Source organism: Coturnix japonica, chromosome Z (assembly GCF_001577835.2).
Source record: "Coturnix japonica isolate 7356 chromosome Z, Coturnix japonica 2.1, whole genome shotgun sequence".
Classification (NCBI taxonomy): domain Eukaryota; kingdom Metazoa; phylum Chordata; class Aves; order Galliformes; family Phasianidae; genus Coturnix; species Coturnix japonica.
Window position 1 is genome coordinate 7,255,901 of NC_029547.1, and position 14,639 is coordinate 7,270,539.

At 45.2% G+C, this 14,639-nt stretch overlaps 1 protein-coding gene across 2 annotated transcripts in view; it reads left to right on the forward strand.

Annotated features, from left to right (window-relative positions):
* DNAI1 (dynein axonemal intermediate chain 1) overlaps window positions 1-14,639 on the forward strand; it is a 135,807-nt gene that overhangs the window by 100,204 nt on the left and 20,964 nt on the right. For both annotated transcript variants that reach the window (XM_015848293.2, XM_015848294.2), the window contains 2 exons: window positions 430-529; window positions 13,992-14,177. In XM_015848293.2, the coding sequence (XP_015703779.1) occupies window positions 430-529; window positions 13,992-14,177 (286 nt within the window). The remainder of the gene's footprint in view (window positions 1-429; window positions 530-13,991; window positions 14,178-14,639) is intronic.

Below are 14,639 nucleotides of genomic sequence, written 5' to 3' on the forward strand. Positions count from 1 at the left end.
GTGCTTGAGAAATGTCTGGTTTCAATCAGGAAACCGATTTCGTTGTAAATCAGTCGGAGTCAAATATTTCCTGTTGCCAATACTACTCTAATATTCGATGTCAGAGGTACAGAGAGGGAAGATGACTTTTTTCTGTATGATTATTAAGCACAGAGTCTCCCTCTCACTGTGTGCAGTGAAAGCTTTCAAAATGTTTGCAGAAAGAAAGCAACATGCTTCTTTTCTTCTCACTGCAGAGGAATTAGATGGAGGTTCAGCTCTGCAACACCCTTGGCTCAGACCCTGGCTAGTGTTTGGTGTAAGAAAGTATCCCACATCCCATTCCTGAAGATGGCATTTAGCACAGGCTGCAACATCCAAGTGTTTATATCTGAGTGTTTCACTTTCAGAGTGATACGTTTTTAACTGAGCCTGGACCTCTCTTTACAGGACTCCGATGTTTGTTTATGACCTGAATGCCGCTGTAGGGGATGTTGCCTGGTCCCCTTACTCTTCCACGGTCTTTGCAGCAGTTACCACTGATTGCAAGGTAAATGACTGGGAGCAGCGGGAGAAAATGTCAAGGGAGATGAAGGCCTAGTGTGAGGAGAGGTCAGCCCAGTCCTGGCCAGGCACATCTGGGAGCTTATAATTGGCTGCCAACAGGAATCCAGACCAGTGACTGAAGCTGGTTTGTCTGAGGCTTGCCTGGGCTTTGTAGAGAGGTGGGGTCACTTTGGTGACTTGAGGCTCCAAAACTATTAATTCAATTTTTTATCAGCCTGATTTCAGAGGACATGGATGTCCAGTGGAGCTGAGAAAACCCAGGCAGCAGCATTTCTTACTCCTCCCACCCAAGGGCCTTGCCACACATATAAAAGCAACAGGGCAAGCTGTGCAGGCAAGGTGATGTTAAATCACAAATCGGTGAGCTCTTAGCTGATATTGAGAGTCAGCTGCATATCTTGTGCAGCTTAACAAAACCTTTATAGATGCATGTGGATATTCTTCTGTAAGCATGGATCCTTGATAGGACCCTGGAGATGGTGATTCTTAGAGGACAGAAAGGAAAACTAAACAGAAGCCTGGGAACAGAATGTTTTGACTATGCTCTCCTGCCCTTGGCATGCATAGTGCTGGGCATGCATTGTGATGCTTCTCTCCTTTCACTGAGATGAGTGCTGCAAACACATGCAAGTCCCAGCTTCTTCATGCTGACAGTATCAAAGGAGATGTACTGCTTGCAATGGTACATGCCAAGAGAAAAACACATAACTGTGTGAAAACAGCTCATTATGAGTGCTTCCCTGGAGATGGATAGATGGTGCTCAAGAGAAGAGCACCTCCAGCATGAGCTGATACACAGGCATTGATTCCAAATCTCCAAGGTACAGGGAAGCACCAGAATTAAGTGAATATATGCTTACAATGTTACAAAAAAAAAAAAAAAAAAAAGAGATCAATTATAGTAACATACTGAGGCTCAGCCAACAGAACTTTGTTCTCATTAAATAAAATGAAATCAGCATTTTCCCTTTGTGTCAGGCTGTCTCCAAGAGTAATGACTTGATAATGAAGTGCTTAGAACAATCCTAATGTTGAGATGATGGCAGTTATATTTTTGCCCCCAGCTATCCGTTCTAGTAGCTCAGATGGTTAATTTGGGCCTGGCAAGTAGCCAGGGCACGTAGCTATCAGTCAATAGTGTTTTTGTACTGTAAGACCACACTGCTCTGTCACCATGGGCTGCATGTTTTGCTGATGTAGATTGGAAAGTCTATGCAGTTTGGCCAAATTACTTCAGGAAAAAGATGGCCTTTATATATCCATATTGCTGAATTAGCAGCCTTATTGCAGTTTAACCTTTATATTGCAACAAAAAATTTATTTCACTGATACAGTGGCTGAGGCTGAGAATTTGTCTAGCTAAGTAATGGAGATACCCTTACTGGTGCACCTGGGCCTCCCTAAGAATTTCATGTTAGTGCAGCCTGAAGAAAGCAGTGTTGTTGCTTTCCCCCCTGTAGGCAGAATAGCTCGGGCCTTTATGCATTCCCCTTCTCCCATATAGCAAGTGTATTCCCTACAAGAGCACTTCTCTGAGCCGCGGGCCTGGCAGAATTCACTGAAAGCTGGGCTGAGCAGAGCAGAGATGTGTGTAGTTTATTTGTGTTCTTGGCATCCAGCTATGGGGAAGGGGAAGAGATGTCTGCAGGCAGTGAGAAGCCCTGGGCACTATTCACTTGAGCCAGGTTCTTTCTCAGATCTTTACCCATTGCAGAGAAGCTCCTATGGACTTGACATGTGCAATGAGGTGTTTCCATCCCTGCTCTTGTCTTAGCCACTGCTGTCATGGCTCTAATTATGTTGTTGCAGAGACACATTAGCTACGGTGTCTGTGAGCCTAGAGTTCTTATGGGGCTGTGGATAGGACAGAAAACTATCCTGTTTGGCAGTGCTGCCCCTAGGATATTTTATGCTGAGTAGGATCTAATCCTGCTTTATGCCTTTAATTTTTCAAAAGTGACCATCAGCCTGGAAGAGCCCATCATTGGGCTGTCTAGCAGGAAAGATCGATGTAAGAGCTGCCTTGTTGTTGCAGTAGACTGGCCAGGACTGCAGTCCTGGTCCTCTGCACTAACCAGCAGGATAAGTCTGAGACACGGTTTAGCTTCTGTTTTAAACAAAACCCATTCGATCTTCAGTGGAAGCGGTTGCTTACAGCCTTTTCATTCTGGGGGATATTTCACTCTGTAGTAGAACTTACTCTTTGGGAGTAACTTTGCACTTCACAAAGGACAGGTTCTACTAATGCTGGGGGGAAAAAAAATCTACATTAACAGGACATAGAAAACTACAGGACATGCATCCAGAAAATAAAACACTAAAGGCCTCCTGTTCTGAAACAGCCTCTAGTTTTGCATTCACATATAATTATGACTACAAAACTCAAAGGTTGCCTGGAGGTGGTTTAAAAACCAGGCCCTTATTGCAGTCTTAAACAGATGTTGGTTATGTTTTGAAAAACACATTTCTTTACTCAAGTTGATGTGTCCAAAATGTATGTATTGGCCTCCCTGTTGATAACACTGACTTGGAAATCATTCTAACAACCTCCTGGTACACACGACTCCAAGAGGCGTGTACTTAAGACAAGCTGCATATATCTGGAGCATTATATTAAATTCTGTGTGTTGGCAGCGGAGCATTTGCTTCAGACAGCACCACCTTTTCATAAATGACGAAGTGTGCACATTCTGCAGCTGGTACAATGGACAGTAAATACTGCAGTTTCTCTTTATCATGTTCTGGATAATTTCCTTAGTGTCCTGCCCTGCCTAATGGCCGTTTTATTTCTGAGTGAGCGTAAATGATTTGCAGTGAAAATTGAAATAAAGTAAAATGATCCCTGAGATGTGCACATCTGAGCCAACTCTGCTTGAAAAGAAGCTCCCAATTCGATAGCTAAATAAGTGGCTTGATTTTAAAAGGATAGACAGTCATCTGGTTTTGTGGGTGAGCTCAGAGTGGTTGCTAGTGGGCATTTGGCTTTGGTTTCAGTCAGTTTGCTAAGTCCAGTGCAGTTCTGTACTGTGACTGCATTTCAAATGACAGGATGTTCCTTGAAGACTCCACAGTATATTCTAAAGCAGTCAGGTGGAGATAGGTGTTATTTATGAACATGAGTCCTGCTGCACAGTTGGCTGGCTTCAGCTCTGTGGCCCCTCCAGGCCATCTCCTGCAGGGACCTGGGTGCAGATATTGATGTGATTAGCAATGAAATAAAATGAGGTTAGATAACACCTTGTTTCCATGGCTTTAGGCTGTAAATGGTGGAATCCTGACATGAAATAAAAAGGCTAGCTGATGTGTGAGGCCTGCTTTGGAAATAATAAAGTTTCACCTGCGAAGGTGGATTTGGATGCCTAAATCTTACATTTAGGGTGCAGGAGATCTAGTGACACTGGCCAGCGTATTTTAAGGATAGAAGACAGGGAAATGGGTGGGAGTGGGATTCATTCCCTGTGGCACTCAGATGGATTTTTATTTGGGATCTTGATTGGAGCCTATCTCAGACTTAGACTTAAAGCAGAAATAAATATTAAAACACATAAAAGCAGGACTCAGACCTGAAATCTCTCTCTTGGGATTCTTTCCTTCCTTTCCTGAAGAAAAGAAAGTTAAGTTGGCAGGTTGTGCTTCACAGTAGCAATGGCACAGAACTCCAAGTCTGGCTCACTTGTGTGAATGTTTTCTCCTTCTGAATTCATCCATGAGTTGTTATGCCTGCTAAAAAAGCCAGAGACTCCTGTTGCAAGTGTTCCCAAATGTCTGGACCCCAGGCCAGAGGCCACAGCCACCTTGTGGAATGACAAATGGTTCTGTTGAGCTGGGCTTGGTCAGTGTGGAAAAGGAATGGCTTTGGGGATACCTAGCAGCAAACTCTCAGTGCCTATAAAGAGGTCATCAAGAAGTTAGAGCCAGGTTCTTCAGAGCAGTGCATGAAAGGATGATTCCATAAATTAAGAAGAAATTATTTCTTGCGAGACTGGAATGGGCTGCCTGGAGAAAGTGTGGATGCCCCATCCCTGGAGATGTTCACGACCAGGCTGGATGGATGGATTGTACAACTTGATGTAGAAGAAAGTGTCTGTGCCTGTAACAGAGGGGTTGGAACTGGATGGTCTTTAAGGTCCCTTCCAACCCAAACCATTCAATGAGGCTATGACAACAGCTGAAATGAGCTGAAATAAGAGTTTTGGACTGGATACAAGGAAAAACCTTTTAATAATAAAGGAAGTCAAGCAGTGCAGCATCTTACTTAAAGGGGGTGTACCATCTCTGTGCACAGAGTTCTTAAAAACCAAGGCTGGGCAGAGCCCTGAACAACCACAAATGATCAGAGGAGGCTGGACTAGAGACTTCTGGAGTCTCTTCTAGCCTAAATTACCTTCTAACCCTGAGACACTACATCCTGATGTGAGAAGGAGGATCCAAGGGCTTTTACAACAGGAGACATGCACTAAGTACAAGTCCATTTGCTCTTCTGTTTTTGTGGTTCGTGTCCTTCATGACTAATACAGCAAGGGCAGGGTGACGTTACAGTTATCCTTAGTAAATATTGATAGCTTTGAGATAAATGCCATCTGAGTATGCAGTCTGCAGAGAAAGCCACTCAGACGTATGATCCACCGTCCTTCCCCCACTACTGAAGTTGTTGACCTTTCAAGATATGAAATACTTGAGATGACCCAAACCTTCATGAAATTAACTAGTGCTTTGTGCTTCTCAGGAAGAGACTATACCCTTTCCTGATAATATAAACAGATTTTACTGAACAATTGTTTTGTATGAAAAGTCTTGAAGACAAGGTTTCTGTTAAATCTCATGTATGGGCTAAGATGCTGAAGAAATCCATCTCATCTTGATAGCCATCATTTATCAGGAGAGAAACACTTCTTAAGCAATGCTGTGTGTGTGTTTACAGAACAATTCACAGAGACTTTCTGCCTATTTAACTTTGACTGGAAGCAAAAAACAATCTCTGTCTTTGAAGCTTGTGTGACTTTGCAAGTAAGAGCCTTGCCTAACATTTCAGGTAGGCTTGTGTTTCTTTGGGTGTGTTGGACCTTCTCCTGCCTCACCTTACAGAACATGGGTCAGGCACACTGGCAGCCCTCTCAGCATTGTTCAGTGCTTTTGACCAGGAAAATGGAGGCTGTGAACTCCCAACAGCTGCAGATGTCTTTCCATGCCATGTCCTTGTCTTTTCTCCTACACTTCTGTTGCAGCCTACCTGAGCCTTGCATGGCCTCCACTATCTCTGCAAGGCTGGACAATCACTAGGGTGTGAAAACAGTGAGTACAGATCCCTTTATCATCATGCAGAAGGACCTCTGAGCAGTCTGAAGTGGGCAGAGATGTTCTTAAAATGGCTTCTAAATTGCATTCACAGCAAAGTGGTTGTTTTCCAGTAAAACTGTTCATTTTCTTCCACCACAAAACATAAAAGGCTCTTTCTTATTCCCTGCTGAATCTTTAAGATTGATGTGGATGGATGGGCAGACTCCTGTCTGCTTTAAAACACGGGCTGGTGACATGACAAAGCTAAGTGAAGTAGATGGGCAGAGTCCTTAGGATTAATGCTTCCTTCCTCGTACTCTGAGCCAACCAGGCTGCCCTTGCTTCTCTTCCTCCAGCCAGCACATTCTCTTTGCACCAGAATTTCTCTCCCCAGCAATTGCTTTAAGTCCAAAAAAGGCTTTGGAGTGTTTGTGCAGGGTCTGATTCCTCACCTCTGCTGAAGCTCCCATGTTGTCATGGGGGTGTGCTGGTGGGCTCCAGACCTAAAGATGCATCAAGCAGCTCAGGATGTGTCTGCTCACTGCCTCACGTCCCATAGCAGCTGTGTCACCGGTGAGATAGTTCTGTGTGTATGGTGGTTGCTTTTGGAGAAAAAACAAACTGATGAATTTAAACCTCTTTCATCAGAGTTTGGTTTTATGGTGTTTTTGTTTTGTTTTGTTTTGTTTTCCATGGATTGTTTTTTATTCAGATGCTCCCAGACCAGTTTTTCATTACTGCAGCTATTGCTCTTTTAGGTTATGAAATACAGCAGTTAAGCAAAACCCACCTGCTGAGATTAACTAGTTCATTCAGCCACACAGGAACCAAGTTTGCTCTTTTCTGCTTGTATGAATGTATGTGTAGGGACAAATGCCTTGGGCAGCATCTCCAAAGATATCTTTGATTAACCTGTTTGACTTTGCATGACTTTGCTTACTGAGCCAATCAGGAGTATCTGAAAGAGTTTAGAAAACTGCTCGTAGATGCTTTTCTGCTCTTTGCTATCAGCGGACACTAAAAATGACCCCTCACTTAGGTCTGAATTTGCAAGTGGAGACAGTTGGCATTAAGGCCACTAAGACCCCCTCAGCTGTATGCACCATCCTCCTGTACAGAGGCAGCAGCTCCTGAGCCTTGATGTTTATTGTTTGGCATTTTACAGTAACCTGAAATCTGTGCTGGTTCTTTTTAAATGCCAGTCTCCAAGCCATGACAGTTCAATATCTGTCTTATGAACAGCTTTGCTGGCCTGCCAAAGGGCAGACAGTGGCAGACAGCAAGGACTGCATGCCCCATCAGGCTGTGCTGCCTGTGCTTTTACCACTGCCTGTATTCTTACCAACCAGTGCCTCCCTTATGGGGCATAGCCAGGAACCAGGGTGTATGAAGGGATGGAGCCTGATTGTGATCTAAGAAGAGTCAGTCTCAGCCTGACACTGAAGCTGGGCTGTGGGTAACTGTAGGAATGGAGCAGGGGTACTGGCACAACTGGTATGTATTTGTGTGGCATTGCCCAGGAACAAGTAAGAAACTGGTTGAAACAGTTCCTCAGTTCTTCACCAGCTATCTGAGATGGGATATCAGAGTAGGGAAGTTTTTGAGGACCGAAGGAAAGACTTTTTGCCCAGTCTTTAAGGACATGACAGTGCAGGAGAGTTTAAGCAGCCTAAATACACTATCCAGAAAAATACTGAATGGAATATTTGTAAGCCCTGCTAGATCAAAGACCCTCCAGTCTAATAAGTCTTTTGTAAGGCCATATCACCTAAAACTGATCTAATACAGTTTTTGAGAGTAACAGCCCTGGTAGATCAGAGGAAAGATATACAAAACATCTATCTATACAGGGTGATTTCAGGAACTCTGCTGGCACAGACCCATAAAGAAAGGTGAGGAGATGGATGTGGCAGAGTGGAAATCATCCTCAGCAGAGCGCACAAGGACTGGGGCTGGTGCTGAAACCTAGAAGCAATTATGGTAGGACTAAGTGGACAGGACTTAAAAGTGCTTTAGTGCCAGAACTGAAACTGTAAATGAGCTCAACAGCCTCAGCAGCAATTTGCAGTCAGTGAGATGAAATTCAATAAGGACACAAACCAAATGTGCAATATGAAATGAGCACTAACTGGGAAGCAGCAGGACCATAAGGCCAGGTCTGGCTGCACCACCATGCTCCTGCCAACACTGCAGCTGTGCTTCCAGCTCAGTCCCTGAGAGATGCTGGGAACACTCACCCCAGGAGCATGAGCAGGAGTCATCCTCAGACTGGATGTGCTGGACATCTCTTCTGTTAGTGCAGGGATGGCAGCACAGTGCGGAGGTACCAACTGCTTCTACCAGGCTGGCATCACGCAAGTTCACTGCAGATTAGTTGATCTGTTTGGCTCTGCCTTTCAGAAGTGATCTGAAAAGTAACAAATTAGATTTGGTATAATACCAGGGAGCAAAAGGAGGCTTTGTGAGGAGGTGTGAGAAACATTAGTTCAATTTGTGATTCATTCCAAATCATGCTATTAATGTTAGAGAGCAAAAAAATGAAAGAGTCATTGGTAACATAAGAAAATGTTATTAGACCAAACTGAAGTGCAACCAGCTCTGGCGTATGATGTATCAGCTATTTAGTGCCAGATAACAGCATTGAGGAGTGTGCAGGACCAAGACATGCAGGAGATTATCATAATCACTGAGACTGCCAGAGCAGAGATGGTTGGCAGGAAGTGCTGACTGACAGGAAAATTAGCTCAGATACACGAGCACTTTCTTGTAAAACAATGTGACAGGGTTTTCTGAGGAGGTTAAATGGTCCTCAGCCTGTCTGAATGAATAACAGCTCTTCCACATGCTGAGGCTTTGGTTTCCTGCTGCCTTGTGGGAGCTCAGTCAAATCAGCTGAGGTTGTTTTCCTACCATGTCAAATCAGGAGTGACCCAGTTCCTAGTGAATGAGGAAGGGAAGAGAGATGAAACCCTAACGAGAAGCTCTCCCCTCCAGCCCTGTGCTAAGCCAGGTGGTTCAGAACTTCTCTTCCTACTGTTGCACACCCCAGAGCAGCACGCGGAGATGCTGCAGTGCTGAGATACTGCAGACCTGGGGGATGTGCTTGGTTTTGTCCTGCACTCCAGGGTGTGCAGCCAGCCCTGGGTAGTGAACTTGCCCAGGCCAAGCAGTGGCTTTCATTGATACCTGCTCATCTTCCTGAGCTCAAAGCTAGCACAGAGATTGCTGTAACAGAGCTGGGGCCGGTCCTTCTCCCCATAATGTAGTTGTAGGTCTGTCTGGTGCTGGTGTCAGGCAGCAGATCTGCATTCCTGAGCTGTCCCTGCAGAAGCAATGCAGAGATTAAAGTTTCCCAAGTCAGGTCCTCTGCGTTTCTGTGGAACCTCTGCCTGCCCTGTGCATCAGAGGGACCAACGAGTGTCTTAAAACTCAGTCAAGTTAATAACGTAAACAGAAAACATCTTCTTACAGAAAATGAATGGTACTGGAGCTGCTCCCTGCATTGATCTGGCTGCAGTGAGAGTATAGAGACTGCATAAACTAAGCTCTCCACCACACGAGGCTGTTTGGCCTCAGTGCAAGCAGGGGCTGCCCTGCCTGCACAGTGCCTTTAGGAAGCTCCAGTGCAAGGTTTGGGGGTCACCTGCCGACTCGTTATATATGTGACTTGAGAATTTGAAACAAGTCATCTGTGGAGTCTGCCGATGGGTGAGGTATCATGATTCAGTCAAGAAAATTAGGGAAATCCATCACACAGACAGCGAAAGCCAAGCAGTGAAAGAGATGTCAACAGGTAAAGGGCAGCGTGATATGCAGCATGATATTAAATCATCCCTCACCTTTTGCTCTTGCACCGATTTAATTCTTTGTTGCCAAGTTACCAGGTACATCTGCTTTGCTCTTACATACATACATAGTTTCCCCTAGCGTGGGTTTTGGTTGCTACCAGGTTGTTTTTGAGCACACAGGCATTGTTCTGGCCACACTGGTGGGGGACGAGGCCTTGTAAATCCAGGAGGAAATGACAGGAAAGGCTGCACCCACTGCAGACCCAGCTTCTGTTTGAGGCATGCAGTGGAGGCTTGGGGAGCTTGTGGGCCCCCATTTTCATAGGCCACAAAAGTTGAGTAGGCTCCTGTGCTGTAGGACACCTGGTGACAACTGGGTGAGGGCAGAGGGGTGCAGGTCACCTTGGAGCTGCTACATCTGCTGGTCTTTGAGCTGAAGGGACAGTTTGCAGAGTGAGCAGAGTGACGTGAAGCGTTTGAAATTAAGAACATGGTTTGATGCTGGAGCTATAGCAATTGCCTTGGATTTACGCTGTGCCAAACTTACAGAGGGGCCATGCAGAGACTCAGTGGGGAGCTGCTGGGTGTGGGATATATTTGCATGATTCTGGATGCGACTGAGCTGGATTTCTTCTCCAGCTGTCTGAGAGTCAGGCATCAAAGCAGCTCATTTGTGTTAAATATTTTCTGCAACTCTAACACAGCAGTTATAGCCATTATTGCCAGTACATCAAGCATGGAGACTCTGCTGTCACCTTTATCACAATGAAAAAAACACAAAACAAAACAAAAAAAACCCTTCTTATTGATTAAAAGCATCTCACAGAGATTTCAGGATACCCCTGATCCCATCTCAGAGATAGCTGGGCATCTACTTAACTTCAGTGCTCCTCTTCAGGGGCTGCTGACTTATCAGGGGCTTTGCCCTTCTGTCTAAGAGAAGTTTGCTTTGAACATCTGCCTAGCTCATCTACCATCAGTGTCAGGCTCTCTGGGGCTGTGAGTCCAGGTTTCCTCTGACAGCTGTTGATAGCAGCTCGTAAATCCTCATGCTGTGAGGAACTGCCTAGCTGAACACGTTGGGCTTCTTTTGGAGTGTGGTAACTGTTCTCCTACATTTCTTTGGGGTGGGTGCACAGATTTACAAGGACCATAAATAAAAGAGCTGTTGGAGTTGCTGGTTGCTACCCAGTGCTTGCTCCTCTGCAGCTAAGCTGGGGACTGCAGATGGGGATTCTTGCCTTTTCCCATTACAGCAATTTTCAGATTTCCTTTACCTCTCTCTTTACCTCTCCACAGGTTTCTTGTTCTCATGGTCTGATTTATGCTCCTCTAAGGAAGTGGCCACATATTGTTTCTAAGCAATCTATAGCAAGAGAACTGAAATGCCCTTTCCCATTCTCTCAGTGCTTGTTAGCATGAATGAAGATGTCTCCTGTGGTCTACAGGCAGCCAGACTTCTACCCCTGCAGGCCCATGGTTTGCTCCTGCAGGAAATGCAGGAGATAGCAGAGAAAAGCAAGGACCATGAGCAAATTACTGTATTCTCCATGGATTCATTGAACTGTGAAGTGTCACATTGTGTGAAGCATCATTGCCTTGCTGTGTTGCTGGAGGTACAAGCCTGGGTGCTGCTATAGCACCGAGTGAGGAAGCATGTATGTGCATTTGTCTGCCATGTTGGAAAGCTATGCAAATATCAGCCTTCACCAGACCAATCTGCACCTGTGTGTATGTCTCTGTGTGTGTGGCAATGGGTCTGACACTGGAGTCACACACTGGGTGAAGTGACACTTATCTGAGGGCTCATCTTGTGGATACTCCTGAGGCATCAGTAACTGAGTTGTTCTGACCCCATTCCCCCCTCCCCTCAGAGTGTCTGTCATCAAAGCCTCTGAAGTCCTTCCTAATGCCTGTGGGCCACCCCTCCATCTGGAGAGTCTACCAGCTGATACGATGCTGATACTTCCAGCTGAAGAACTGGAATTGTTTGTTCTTTTCCACAATTCCCTTGGCAAAAGAAAACAAGCCCATTTGTTTAGAAGCTCATAAAAGAGGAGCTTTATGGTAGGAACATTCATAAACTTGCTTGCTTTTGACCTTCTCCACTCTGCTCGTGGTTTTCGAGTTCTTGTCCTGGGCATTCTGCATGTCTGGGCTGTCACGGGCGTTTTGGGAAAACAGCCTCACCCAGGATAATTTACATTGCTCAGCAATTGAGAACAGAGCAGTCAGACCACACCATCCTTGCTCCCCTGTGCTGCTGGCTGTGGTTTGCAGGTGTGATGCTTTGACAGCCCTATAAAACAGACCATGCTGCTGAAACGAAGCCTGGCCATTAATTCTGTGCTGCCTGTTTTAAATCTGGATTAATTGGTGCTGCTCTAGCAATGGACATTTCCTGGGCTCTCAGGTTACTAAGTACTGAGCATGTGTCATTGGTGGGAGAAGTGAATCATGCCCTTAAATTAATAAATATGTATTCTGTGAAGGCAAGCAATTAAACCTCTGGTGAGTGTGGGTCATGTGGGGCTGATGCACTTAAAAGAGAGCTTGTTTCTTTTCAGAGATAGGAAGACAACAGGATGCTAGGACATAAACTACTTATGTCTAGGGGTGGAAACTGGGATTACTTTGGCCTGAGTGTGGAACCTCAAGTTTCAGATCTAGATTCAGAATTCAGTTCTGACATCTGAAATTTTGAGTGGATCAAACTGAAATCATTTTTTTCCCAGCCTGTTTTCTTGATGATGGGGGACAGGGGAAGTCTCTACAAACTGCAGGTTTTTATCTGTGTCTGATGCTTTGAATCCCCTCCTTGAATTACAGACTGCTGTGGATTTCTCTAAAACACAAGAGAAGCCTTTGCACTTCCCAAGCTCTTCCCTGTCCAGAAAGGTCTTACTTTACTTCAATCTGGAGCTCCTTCATGCCATATTTTTAGCAGCTACAAACTCTTTGCTTGGTTCCCCAGCCCAGGACATCTCAAATGGGCTCTAAAGATGCAGTGGTGTTTGAGACTGCCTAGGACTTGTGTCCTGGGACCTCTTTGCTTTACACAGATCCAGATAAATTCACCAACTTGGCCGTGCATGATGAGAAAGTATATGTAATGATTTGAAACACGATCTTTCATGCTCTTCAGAAAAGGCTTTTATAGGATACTGCTGTCAGATTCCATATCATTCCTGGATTCAAATTGTGAGCGTGGCACAGTGTTGAAACAATACATGTCATCTGTCTCCTAGCTGCTGGTAAACAAGGTACAGCTGGCAGGAGATGCACACAAAGTTCAATTCTAATTTCTCCCATATTCCCACCGTACTTGTTAGCATAACATTTCCTTACTTAGTTTTTCTGAAGGTAATAAGGGGGAAAGGAAAATAAAGCTGGAAGTCTACACAATGGATTCAAGGTGGGAGCCCAGCATGCTGGAGAGTCCTTCAGCACTGGTGAGGAACGTCATGTTTTATTAGCATCTGCAGGCTGTAGCACCGACAGGAGCTAATTGCAATTATTGGGAGGCAACGTTAACACATTCTCTTGAGTATGCTCCACTGTTCCCATCGGAGTCGTGCTGAAACATCCTCTGTCATGCAGTTAGTGATGTGCTCTGTATCAGTGCCGTAGCTCTGGGATCCATGCTAGAGGAAATCCTGCCCTTAGGTCTCTCTTCCTCCTTCTTGGCCTTTCTCACTTGCCCAACCCTTGACTATAAGTGCCATGGGGGTGCCATGCTGGCACAGCATCTGCAGCATCTGTTCTGGAGCAGGCTGCTGTCCCCACTCTGTCCTGTGCTTTGCAAAGTTTGCCTGTGCTTCACCCCACAGTACATCCTGAATCATACTGACCGTGTTCACATTATTTCCCTATTAATTACTGATCTGACTCTTAATTGTTATTATTAAGCTGGAGATATTGGAGAGGTCTGCAATAAAGGGTAGTCAATATTTCTGACAGCGTTTCCCACTTTGTGAGTCAGTGTATGTCAGACTGTGGATTCACACCTGGTTGACTCATTCCTTGCAGCACTGGGAAGGGAGGTTAGGACTTGTGGGGTCAGCAATGCCAGATTTGAGCTGTCTTTTGTCCAGATCAGGCGGAGCCTTGGGAAGAACTTGCACCAACATCAGCAAATGGGTTCTTACCCTGTGAGTTCCTGCAGTGAGGGGATGGTCTCTCAGAAGCAGCAGGCAGCTTCTGGACATAGCTTGCTTACAAGATGATGAAGCTTGTGAAGTCAAGTGCTAATTGTGTGCAGAAGTTACCTTTCCCTAGAACCTTTTCTTTCTGTGATTTTTTCAGGAATAATTCTTCTGCTGAGGCTTCTTCTTGACCAGCTAATCCCTTTTGTGTTGTCTTTTTTTTTTTTCTTCCCAGGCTCATGTATTTGATATGAATGTTAATAAGTACGAAGCTCTCTGCAGCCAGGTAGTGGTGGCCAAGAAGAAAAACAAAACAACCCATATCCAGTTTAACCCCGTGTACCCTGTTGTCATTGTCGGAGATGAGCGAGGCCAGGTTACCTGCCTGAAGCTCTCCCCCAATCTGCGCAAGATGCCCAAGGTAAGTTCAGCTGAGGGACCAAACCACAGCAGGTCTCTTCATGCCTTCACTGTCCTCTCTACTCTGTGCAGTGAGCTTGGCAAAGTGGCTCTCTCTTGCAGAGTGCTTAAGGTTACCAGAAGCCTTTTGAGCAGGATGTCGCGGATGTCAGATCCCTTCTTCTGTTTTTGTTGGAGTAAAAAGGCTTAATCCACTTCTGTGCAGGAGTGGGGAGTGGTGGTAAGGCAGTTTTCTCTCCTGTGGATGAGAAAGAACTTTCTTATAGTGCTACAGACGAACCTGTGAACTATACAGAGGTTCAGAGGTTTCCCAAACATTGTGTCTTTTCTGAGCTTTGGGTTTTGTTTGCAAAACTCCTGGAAACTTGAGGTGATATCAGCTCCTCCATGCAGAGCCCATGCTGCCTGTCTTCTTGCTCTTCTGGATCATCAGATTCTCTGCCCTGACCATTTTGTCACCCCT